This window comes from Copadichromis virginalis, linkage group LG7 (assembly GCF_057382275.1).
Source record: "Copadichromis virginalis isolate Kocher_CV1m ecotype Utaka linkage group LG7, C_Virginalis_male_GT1.1, whole genome shotgun sequence".
Classification (NCBI taxonomy): Eukaryota; Metazoa; Chordata; class Actinopteri; order Cichliformes; family Cichlidae; genus Copadichromis; species Copadichromis virginalis.
In genome coordinates this window covers 34,167,406-34,179,581 of record NC_140624.1, presented here as the reverse complement: position 1 = coordinate 34,179,581, position 12,176 = coordinate 34,167,406, and the positions used below count along the sequence as shown (strand labels likewise).

General features: G+C 38.3%; 1 protein-coding gene across 1 annotated transcript; it reads left to right on the top strand.

The window, feature by feature from the left end:
- The first annotated feature begins 1,085 nt into the window (after positions 1-1,085).
- parm1 (prostate androgen-regulated mucin-like protein 1) lies at positions 1,086-10,911 on the top strand. Its single transcript, XM_085463147.1, has 4 exons — positions 1,086-1,252; positions 4,538-5,158; positions 9,318-9,396; positions 9,796-10,911. Exons 1-4 carry the CDS (start codon positions 1,219-1,221, stop codon positions 9,884-9,886), a joined length of 825 nt encoding a protein of 274 aa, XP_085319273.1. The 5' UTR covers positions 1,086-1,218; the 3' UTR covers positions 9,887-10,911.
- The last annotated feature ends 1,265 nt before the right edge of the window (positions 10,912-12,176 follow it).

Below are 12,176 nucleotides of genomic sequence, written 5' to 3'. Positions count from 1 at the left end.
GAGGGAGGCAGCTGGAGATGGGGAGGGAAGGAAGGGAGGGGCAGGTAACCCCTCCCTGGGGCCAGCTCCCCCGCTGACCCCAGTAGGCACTCCCACCCTCCGCGACCCGCCAGGGAAGGGGGGCCCAGGCCCATCAGACCGGGGCCCAGTGCAGTAGCGCCCCCCGGCTCCACAGAGCCCTGGACAGTCCACCCAACCCCACCACAGAGAAAACTGCACCCACCCCACCAACCACACATCTTCCAGACTACATAAGACGGTAAACGCCCAGGCTGAGATCTTCCTCCACCTCTCCTGTATCTCCCCCTCCTGCAGAGAGTTCCTGAGAGAAGAAAGCTCCTGCCAGATGTGACCATCCCCCCCACCAGTTGAAGAGCCCCCCAGGCGGCTCGATGCACCGGCGGCAGACTGAACAACCGGATTGGAACAAATGATGTCCTATAGTAACAACATCCTGAAGATACAATTAAAAACTGGTTCAGTCTTATTAAGTGGCTGAACAAAAACAAAATCAGCCAACGTCCAAACCTGGAGAACTATTACTCAGGACCACTTTTTAAAAAACATTATAAGTCTGACTCCTTGGAAGCATTGAGAGGTGGACGAAGACTTTCACACAGTATTTATTTGTTTTCACTGTTATTTCACACCTTTGAGTCTATAAGTATATCAACGCTGTTGTATATTATAAGCTTATCTGCTGGTTGAGAAGGCCTGAGCCATGTTTTAAATGTTTGTGCTGCTCTCTGCTGGTACAAAATAATAATTACAATTATCAATGGTTTAAGGTTTGATTAATTATTTACATATACACTAGCCCCAAATAAGATAGAATAAATGACACAGATATTCAAAACACAAGATTACAGCTAAGGCTTATTTTGTAATATACTAAAGTGACAAAACTTCATCTCCGAATTGTTACAGGCGTATCTTAGATCAAAAATGAAGATGAAGTCATTATAAAAAATCAAATACAGATGAATTTTGCAATTTCTAGTCAGACTTCCTGTCTTCGCTTGTTCATATTTTGATGAACACAGCCTCATGAGGTTTGAAAAGTGAAGTGACATCACGAAGCCTCGCCCCCCCAGGCTTTTATAATTAGTCACCTACAGTCACAAGCAGCCGTACACACTACAGCTTTCTACAGGGAGCAGAGAGCACAAAGCTACAGCCACAAAAGTGTTTGTGAAGACATACAGCTAAAGGAAAACTATGACGAGGGTCAGTCGTCAAACTCTGATAACATGTAAGTAAACATCAAAACAGGCTCCTTTCTGATTTACCTAGATCTGTTTTTAAGATAAAGGTCTTTAGTAAGTGATTGAAGAGCCATGTGAACTATCATGTTTATTGTTAGTATTTTTTTAGATTATAAGTGCAGAAATTACTCCCTTCAGTAGCTGATCTGTAAATTATTTGAACTGAAGGTTCTTTGATGAAATCAGCCTTTGCAGTGTTTTTAAAATGCCTCTTTTCACTGGTTCAAATAGCTTGTTAGAAGTGAACTTTCAGTGTAAGAAGGTTAAACTCAGACCTGCTAGAAGTTACACAACACAATGCTTTTTCAGTGTTTGATTTGTTAAGGAAGTAAATGACACATTTCTACCGGTCTAAACTGAGTGATGATGACATGTGGTGCTAAAGCTCTCAGACAGGAAATGTGTTGTTTTTTTTTCTTTTTTTGACTCAACACTATTTTGGAACCTTTGGGTTGAATCTTTATCACAAAGTACTGCATCATCACTTTAATGTTTCTTTCTCCCACTGGTGATAAGTAGATAGTTTATTTTCATTAGATTCTCTTTTTTAAATTAAACTTTTAAAATTGTGATCAAACAACTATAATCGAAGGAGGAAAGAAATAATACATTCGTCATACTAGATCCTTGCTCTGACTTCCTTTACGTTGACAGAAACGCTGATGGCAAGACTGTGTCTGTGATGAAATATGTACTACACAGACTGTAAACGTTCAGCCTTTCTGGTCTTTTATTCATGTTAAATTTCAAATCAAAAGATGGGGAGAGCTTTTTTTTTCATGGTTCTGCCAGATAAATTATCATGACTAACCATGACCAACTACATTCTGATTGCACAATGGTAGTGGTCAAAGAGGTATGAAATATACAGTCCCGGTCAAAAGTTTAAGATCATATTTTGCATGGTTGGATCTTAACAAGGTTCCAAGTAGAGCTTCAACATGCAACAAGAAGAAATGGTAGTGAGACAAAACATTTTTTGAGCATGCAATTTATTGAAAATAATGCTTAAACCGAAACAGTCTGTTTTACAGCTGATCAATAGTTTAGGACCACATCCCTTTAAAAGGCCAAATCTGTGCAAATGTGGATTCATTGTCATTTTCTGTCAGGTAGTCACACTGTCATGACGTACTGATGGCAAAGGCAAAAAAACTTTCCCTTTTTGAATGTGGTGTTATTGTTGAACTGCATAAGCAGGGTCTCACGCAGCGCACAATCCCTGCTGATGTGGGATGCAATAAGAAAGTCATTTGGGACTTCTTAAATGATCCTGAGGGTTATGGAACAAAGTCAAGTGGAAGACCCCAAAAAATTTCACTAGCACTGAGCCAGAGGATCCAACTGGCTGTCTGTCAAGACACTGGACAATCCCCAAACCAAATTAAGGCAGTTACTGGTGCAGACTGCAGCCCCATAACCATCAGACGGCATCGGAGACTGAAGGGCTTCAAAAACAAAAAACGTCTACAAAGGCCTCGTCTCCTTGAACGCCACAGAACCGATCATTTAGACTTTGCAAGAGTGCACCAAACATGGGACAATGAAAGATGGAAGAAAGTTTTATTCTCTTATGAGAAAAATTTAACCTTCATGGCCCTGATGGTTTCCAGTGTTACTGGCAAGACAAGCAGATCCCACCTGAGATGTTTTCTACATGCCACAACAGAGCTTCAGGAGGTGCAGGGGCATCAAACGGCTGCTGGCTATGTCCAAATGTTGCAGAGAGCATTCCTCATGACTGATGGCCCTCATCTGTGCAGTAACGAATGGGGTTTTTCAACAGGACAACGCTACAGTACACAGAACAAGGGACTATATCCAGGAGAATAATATTGCTCTTTTGGACCATCCTGCATGTTCCCCTGATCTAAATCCAATTGAGAACCTTTGGGGATAACAGGGTTTTTTTTAGGTGTGGTCCTAAACTTTTGATCAGCTGTAAAACGGACTGTTTTGGTTTAAGCGTTGTATTCAATAAATTGCATGCTCAGAAAAATATTTTGTCTCACTCCCATTTCTTCTTCTTGCATGTTGAAGCTCTATATGGAACCTTGTTGAGATCCAACCATGCAAAGTATGATTTTGTGCCATTTTTCAAGTGGTCTTAAACTTTTGATGGGGACTGTATATATAAAAGCTGGAGTTGTGCAAAATTAATTGACTTCAATCCGACTAAGCAAGTGAGATACTGTTCATACCTAAGTGACATTAGAACTACCTTAAATTTAAAAAAGTGCAGTCTGACAGTTTTGCGATCAGTTTTAGCCTACAGGACATTAGAAAGAATGTAAGGTCTTCCCCCTTTAGCTTCAGACCTGGAGGCCTAAATTCATCTTTTATATGTAGTTAATGGGTTTATTATATAATTAACATAGTTTAGTGCATGCAAACTCACCGTCTTCAGTCCTTGAAAACAGCTCAGTGTTGTATTTGCCAAAACACCCAAACTGTTTCACAAAAAAGATCAATACTTTCAGTAATAGATGCTTTCAACTTCTCTCTAATTTTCCAAGAGGTCACCAAAGATGAAGCTACACATTTGATTTGTCACTGATGTTACACCAGATCCCCTTCCTGATGCAACCCTACTATATAGCCAGGGTTGGGACCAGTACTGTTAGTATGAGCCTGTAAACAAATAAAAACAGCTTCCAAAATGTACCTTTAATTGGCACGAGTTCAATAAACTCCAAATAAAGCTGCACACTATATTTTTTTAACTAAATATCAGTCAGAGAAGTAAATAAAATCAATAACCTATAAAACTATATACAACCTAAATCAGATTGCATGAATTCCAAAAGCAGAAGACTTTCCAGGAAGCACACATGTTGCAAATTTAAATGTTAGAGATCCTGCAACTGGCGTTTGGGCTGTGTAGGGGTCTCTCTCTTCCGGAAGATGATTGAATAAAAAGAAATATAAATGTTTTAACACACTATGAGTCAGTTTTCTCTGTTCCATCACGGGGACACAAGAATCGGGGTTAATACTACCTAACTCTAATTTCTATTTGGAAATTCATTTAACACCAAGAACTTTCAGTGTGACACTCTACTTATCAGCTAAAACATTCTCAATCCTACCTGGTACATATGGAAGGGGTCCACGTTACTATCGATTTCTAAAGCTCCGAAATACTAGTTTACCATCATTTTAAGAGAGAAAAGAAAGGACAGGAAAATTCCAAAGTCTACATTCGAAAGCAGGAGGAATGTCATATATCACATTCTCACCACCTTACAAAAATCTCCTGTCTTGAATTGCAGGTCTGCTGTTATTCTGTGCAGTAACAAAACAGATAGTAACCTCCACAGCACCACCTTCAACTTCTGCAAGCCTTAACGAGACATCAACAGCAGGTGTCACTGAAAACACCAGCACCACTGACCTCACCCAAAGCACCAACACAGCCACTACTCCCACAAGCACCACCACCCAAACATACAGCACCACTGACCTCGGCCAAAGCACCAGCACGACCATTACTCCCACGAGCGCCACCCAAACAAACAGCACCACTGACATCGCCCAAAACACCAGTACAGCCATTACTCCCACAAGCACCACCCAAACAAACAGCACCACTGACATCGCTCAAAACACCAGCACAGCCATTACTCCCACGAGCGCCACCCAAACAAACAGCACCACTGACATCGCTCAAAACACCAGCACAGCCATTACTCCCACGAGCGCCACCCAAACATACAGCACCACCGACATCGCCCAAACCACCAACACAACAATCACCTTAAGCACTTTAAATGCAAGTATTCAAACAATCCCGGAAACTACTACCACTCCTGGATTCACCACCTCTCCAAGATCCACCACGAAGGGTACCACTGTGGGGCAAGATGAACACAAGCCCAAAGGTCTAAGCTCAGGTATGGAGTATTGCTCAGATATAGTTATCCTTTCTATTTCATGCATTTCCTTTCCTTTCCCGATCAATCCCACAACAATTCTGCTACATGACAGTAAGTCAGAAACCAGTGTATCTTCACTGACAAGAGGACATCAAGACTGAAAAATGTCATCTAACATCAAAAGCCTGAATGCAAAAATGGTATCAATAACCAGAGCTTGACTAGACAGTATCATGTAGATTTTTATCATAGTTTAGCATAGAAGCATTACATTATTACTAATTAGTTATAAATAGAAATCTGATCTAAAAAAAAATGTATAGTTTATCCTCTTGGCACCATGAAAGCTGACAAACTGCCAGTTAGTTGAGTCGAGTTACTGTTGCCTTCCTTTTCACTTGATGCAGTCTTGCTATTTTCTTCTGACCTCTGGGATTAACAAGGTATTTTCACCTAGAGTTACTGCTCACTGGGCCATTTTTGGACCATTCTCTGTAAACCTTTGAACAGATGGTTGTGTGGGAAAATCCCAACAGATCAGCAGTTTCTGAGATTCTCAGATCAGCCCATCTGCCACCAACAACCATGCTACATTCAAATCACTAAAATCCTCTTTCTTCACCCTGCTTATGCTCAGTTTGAACTTCTGCATGTCGTCTTGACCATGTCTACATATTGAAATGCATTGAGCTCCCATCATATGATAGATTAGATGATTTGTGTTAGTGAGCAGTTGAACAGGTCTACCTAATAAGTGCCCAGTGTTAAAAATGGTATACCCAAACTCATAACTCCTAAAATGTCAAACTCAGTAGGATTAAAGGTAACACTTTATAAAAATGACCCAAGAGCAAGGCCTCAATGCTCATATAATTAAATGGAATTTCAATGTATTGTGTTTAAAATTATGTAATTATATTTAACTAAAAATACAGGTAGCTACACTCAAATAAGGGGGAAAGCAAGGAAAAATTATAATGTAATTTAAAAAAATGGATAACAGAATATATATTGTGCACATAAAATAATGAATATTAAATAAAGATGTTAAAAAATAAGCATAAAAAATGGAAAGATTAAGGCCTGCACCCCTCCAAAAATACAGCAAAGGATGACAGATGGAAAATATTATTTGTTTCCTTAAAATTTCCTCCAAAATACCATAAACATAGCATTTAAAACTACTTACAATGTAATTTATGTCTCCTTTCCAGTAAAATACATGAAATTATGCACTTAAAATTACTTACACACCTCTGAAATTTACTTATAGTGTAGGGTTTTTGTTTGTTTGTTTCTTGCAAAACTTGTTCTTATTCAAGTGTCTCCAAGTAGCTGATAATTAATCAGACATATCACGTAAAGTAAAGTAAGGAAGTATACTCAATGTTTATCATATATAATTTATTACTTCTTCTTCTTTTTTTGATAACACTAACCTGTAGTTTGGATGCTACAACATTTACCTGAGACACTGCCACATATTTGATCAGATAGTACCACATTACACTGCACCAAAACTTGTTACCCAAGTACCTGCCCTTTCTAGACAACTCTGTGTTTATTGCAGATGCTCTGTCAAGACACCCACTGTGTGTTCCCTTGAAATGATAAATTATTTTCTTATCTTTATTGTACTCCTTCAGATATCTCTAGTATGCAAGTCACTCATTAACTTTTGGTTTTAATCAAAGAATAGTTACAGTATACTGCCAGTAAAGGGCACGTACTCTAACAAAATGACTGGTGTCTGACCTGAATCTGATGTAAACCAGCTGTCTGTCTATAACACCCGAATGTAAATATCAGCGAATGTGTTGAACATAGGATTTACAAACACAGTGGCACAGGTACTCATAGTTCTTTTGTTAAATGAGCAAAGTGAAAGCATGCAATACTCATGCACTACCCCAGCCCTTCTGTTGCCTGTCTGTGACTGACCTCTTTTCAGCGTGGTTTAGTCTGTGGTTAATATGTGAACAGTTTCCTTTCACGCTTCCTTGTTTACTTCATAGTAAAGTCCTTACCAGCTAAATAAATGCTAGTTCTTTCTCTGCTCATTCTTTACGTTACTTCATGGGCTCAAAGATCAGTTACTTTAGACATTGGGAATTATCTTAAGAATTATCTTAAGTTCATAGTACACTGTGCCACAAAATGGCCACCACCTCTCGAGACTTTTAGCTTATCTCTGCATAGTCAGTACAGTCGGCTGAGGCCACTGACATACTTAAACATCAGGTGTGTTCAGTTGATGGGAAAAACACATTTTATGAATCCCAAATGAAGAATCATTCAATAAAGTTTTCAATACACTTTAGACTGATTGATTTTAGCTTGTTGGCGGTGTGGCTCTTTGGTTAGTGCTTTCCTGATACATCAGTCGATTGAGTTCGGGTTGATTTCAACTGTAATTTACAGAGTCCTTTAACCTTTTGTTGATTGCTATTTTTAAAACAGCTGCCCAGTTGTTTAGTTTATGACCAAACACATGCACAAAAAGCCTATATATTTAGGCTGTATTCACATTAAGTAATTTATACTTAGCTGAAGAATCTGAACAGTAAACATAACTCTGACCACCAGTTTTTTCAAATTTAGTGTGATTACTGCATATTATGTGTGCGCACGGTTAACCCTACTTTGTCCTGGCCCATTGAAAAGGTCAGACCAGGCAGGGTTTGGTTTGACTTAAGAACAGTGCACATGTAGTGTGATTGCTAACCACTCCATTGAACTCTTTCAAACCAATATAAAAAGTAAACTAATAAACTGGAGTGAACTAAAGAAGGAACTCACAATCTAGTTACTAGGAACCATAAAGCAGAAGGGGAAAAAAAGAACATTTACAACTTTGAGTTTACAAGCAAACCATGATACACAAGGACGCACACAGCAAATGGGGACGATGCGACAATAAGAAGAGGAAGACTGAGGATAACGAATGGATGGGAAACAGGGGGAAACACACCTAGAACTAACCAGTTAGCAAATGTACAAGTAGAAGTACAACTACTACATCTAAAAATACTCCAGTAATAGTTGAAGTACTGATCTAACTTATTTCTCAGGTAAAAGTAAAAAAGTACAGGCTCTGGAATTTACTCCAAGCAAGAAAGTAAAAAGCGTTTTTTATTTTTATTTTTGTGCAATGCTAACTGAACCTTCAGCTAGATTTAACATAATGAATAAATAATATCAGTAGATGAGAAAACAAAATTTAGTCTAACTTTTTAAAATTCTAACTATACTCAATTTGAATCTAAAGAAAAAGAAGGAAAAAAAAAATCTATATATTCTGTTGCCTACATTGTAGAGGGTGACTTTGCCTCTAAACAGGCAAATGTGTATAATCAGGGGTTTAATTGGGTCACACACTGTTCTTTACTTTAAACCCATCACAGTAGAGCAAACTAACCGGTTTATCCTCCACTAACCTGCAGAGAATTTTCATGCAGCCTTTAAATAACAGTTAGTCTACTTCAGTTTAATTTAAAAGCATGTTTTACAAAATAAAATAAAAAACAGCCAAAAACCATAATGTCACATGTACTGATTTAAAAACATGAGGACTTATGAAACTGACCTTTGTGGATTACAGTGTTGGACCCAAATCCGCCACAAACTTCACAAAGGAACACACACTAAAGTACACATGCACTTCAACAAAGGGAAGACAGGACTATTTATACACAGAATTGACTGGGAGTGACAAACAGGTGAGGAAAGAGATACAGGTGACAAAAAGTGAATGCACATCAGGGAAGGGCCGACAGGAAGAAAAACTAACACAGAACATTAAAGAAACTAACCTTCAAAGTAAAACAGGAAATGACGGAAAGAGACGAACAAAAAAGAATTTCAAGGAAACACAAATGGGTTGAGGCTTAAGGACAGAGTGAGACAGATGGAGGCACAACTTGAAACAGGAGTCAGGAGTGTACTAAGATAATAAAATAAGAAACACAAAATAGAAAAAACAAACAGTTAAACACCATTAAAAAAAGAAAAAAAGAGACTCAATAACAAGAATGATCAAAACAGGAAATGACAAACCCAAGTGAAACCAAACAGGAAACAATAAAAACCTGAAGGCAAGTCAAACTCCTGGACTCAAACCACAGACTATAAGAGGAACCCTTAGACTTATTGTCTATTTCTTTGTTCTTTTCTCCAGGAAGTATTGCAGCCATCGTTTCTTTATTCATTGTATTGGTTCTCGTTGTGTTGGGAGGGCTCCACTACTACAAGATCAGGTGAGTCAACTTGTGTTATAGAAGCTGAATGCTCATAGTTCATAGCCAAATTTGATTGTACCAGTCAGATGATTTCATTTCTCCAAGCAGCCCCCATATGTGTCACCAAAAGGATAGTTCCCAGGGGATTGATCCTTTGTCAGTCGTGCTCTAAAATTATTATTTTTTCCATTGATGGTATAAAAGATGGCTTCCAGATCTAAATAGTAAAGCTAACCTAGAAGTGTGTCTGTGGTTGAGAAATGAACTCAGTCATTAGATTCAGGTCACATTAAGTAGCAAAATAACTGCCCTTAGAAATTTCTGATCACTGTAAGAGTGAGAAAGGTCAACCCCTCACTGAAGTGTTTGGAACACTGCTTCTCTCACTCCGTTTCGTCTTTGTATTTTCTGTTTCAGACGGACAAACTACGGCCGTCTCCTGGACAGCCAAGATTACGGCATGACAGGAAACTTCAACAACCCAATGTATGACCCCTATGATGCTTGACCTCTGATCCCAGAGAAATCCAAAGTCCTGCAGGCAGAGCCAGTCTGATCAGAATGTGCTAACAGTATGTGAATGATGACTTCACGATGGTCAGATTTTTCAAGTGTTAGCTAGACATCGAGCCAGTCACGCCACTGCTCGAATGCACTGAATTTCTCGAACTGCTATTGTATTTCCAATGTGACAAAAAAGTATTTATTTCAAATAATAGCAGCTACTAGCATTTTCTCAGGTACCTTTTCAAAGAGCTTTAGCTTCATGAACTCTCATATATGATCACATTTCTAAGAGTGGAAAGTCACAGGTTATCTAGTGTGTTTGTACAGGTGTTATGACTTTTCTCAGTGAAGATCAGCTCCAGTGTAACATTACAAGAGACACTGAAAAAACACGGACGGTAGCAAATAATAAAGAGCCAGCAGAGAAACCTTTCCAATGTGCCAATGAAGTGATGAGAAAAGCTTTTGATCATTATACAATTTTCATAATAATTTTGATTTATAGAAAAGTGAGATATATCGCAAATCTAAGATGGAGACACGTTTTAACAACTCCAGGTGTCCATGTTAAGTGAAGTAAATATAGTCATTTAGATAAAATGTTTTAGCTTTATTAGTTTTTCTTATTGTGTGTGTAAAAGTGTCAAACTGAATGATGTAAAGGAAGAGAGTGACCAGCCTTTGAAAGGAGGGTACAAGGTTTAATTCTTTAATTGTATTCAAAAAGCTAAAAGATGCATTTTTTGTATTAAACATCTTGTGTGCCCTCAGTAAAACACATAATAAGGTGTTACCTCTCTCTCAAACCTGATCAGCTGCATCTGCCATATTTGAGTGACATTTTAATTACTAGATTCTGTGTTGAGATGTGGTTTGTTTTCATATTTCTGGGATATTTCTGTCGTCAGCCAGGCTGCTGTTTTGACTGTTTGTATATTTTAATGAGCTCGATAGATGTGTGTTTGTGAATAAATTGGTGAATAAAGGTGATTAAAGTCAGTGTTATCACCATTATGGCAACAGCAATCTGAGTGATGTTGTGGAAAATGTAGAAGCTAAACCCAGCGCACTTTAATGCTTCAGACTTTTCAGCTGTGGAGTATACAGAAGAAGTACTGCAGCTATCTAAACACAAAAGCATGATGGCAGTAATTATCTGAAACCAATAAAATGGCACGACAACACAGCATGTGTAGCACACGCACACAAATGCTGACATTCGGTGTGATGTCTTCATCTCTTTGCCCAGCAGACTGCAGAGCATTTATTAGTGGAAGCTTTAATAATAGTCCTGCCATCACTGCCATCCCATCCAAACTGCTTCCATGCTTCCTCTTTCTCTCATGGTTTCCCATGAAATCCTCCTCCCACACCCACACACAGCTTGTCTGTGTCATTTCGTTAGTCCATCTTCTTCTTTAATAATTTCCACAGAAGCTCTGAAAAGGTCAAATTCTGTCCATTATAAATGCTTATTTCTGCTGTAAATCTAGTTATTTTAAGAGAGGAGTCTGTGGGGATTGATTCAAATGGCCACTAAAGGAAATGCAGTTTTGGGCATCACAGCACTGACCGCATTTTTTAGCCCCAGAGATTGCCTCTTCGCTCAAAATAGAGTACTTGCGACTATTCTGTTTCCTTTGCTACATGACACCCATTTTCCCGAAATGCTGTACAGGGCTGTCTAGAGGAAAGACTGGAGGAAATCTGGTGGAAAGAAGGCCTGTGATTCACAAATTCGAGTAATGGAGCATTTTGCAGGGAAATCATTCCGATTTTACTTTAAACAATTCTAATCTAAAGCTGCAAAGTTACAAGTAGTTGCAGATGAAGGAATATTTCTTCCCAACCCAATAAATAAAGCAACATAAAATGGAATTCTTGAGTACATGAAGTATTTTTTTAACGTTTTTTCTTTAAATGTGAAACTAATAATAGAACAGGACGAGAGAAGGGAAAACAGTGTATGCAAAATAAACAAAAGACAGGTTAGTTGAATGTGTGTGATGTGTGATTTGTAACTGGATTGGCTACATATGTGTGTGATAAAGAAAAATGAATTCAAATATCATCCTCCTCCATTGTTGTGATCATAACAACACCAACCTGATCATGTGTGTATTATCATATAAATGGATATTTATATTTTGAAGTGATATATTTATGTATGAGGTTCTAGAAAGTATATGAAAGTAAAGCTTATATAGATATTTTATATTGTAAAGATAGAGGAAAAAGAAAAAACTGAAGTACAGCATTTGAAATGTATTTTATTATACCACCTCTCTGTC

What these genes read in the sequence shown, in the direction of transcription:
- parm1 (XM_085463147.1), top strand. Translation starts at nt 1,219, where the DNA reads ATGACGAGGGTCAGTCGTCAAACTCTGATAACAT. An exon ending in TCGTCAAACTCTGATAACAT is followed by an intron (nt 1,253 to 4,537) that starts GTAAGTAAACAT and finishes CTTGAATTGCAG; the next exon opens with GTCTGCTGTTATTCTGTGCA. An exon ending in CTCCACTACTACAAGATCAG is followed by an intron (nt 9,397 to 9,795) that starts GTGAGTCAACTT and finishes TTTCTGTTTCAG; the next exon opens with ACGGACAAACTACGGCCGTC.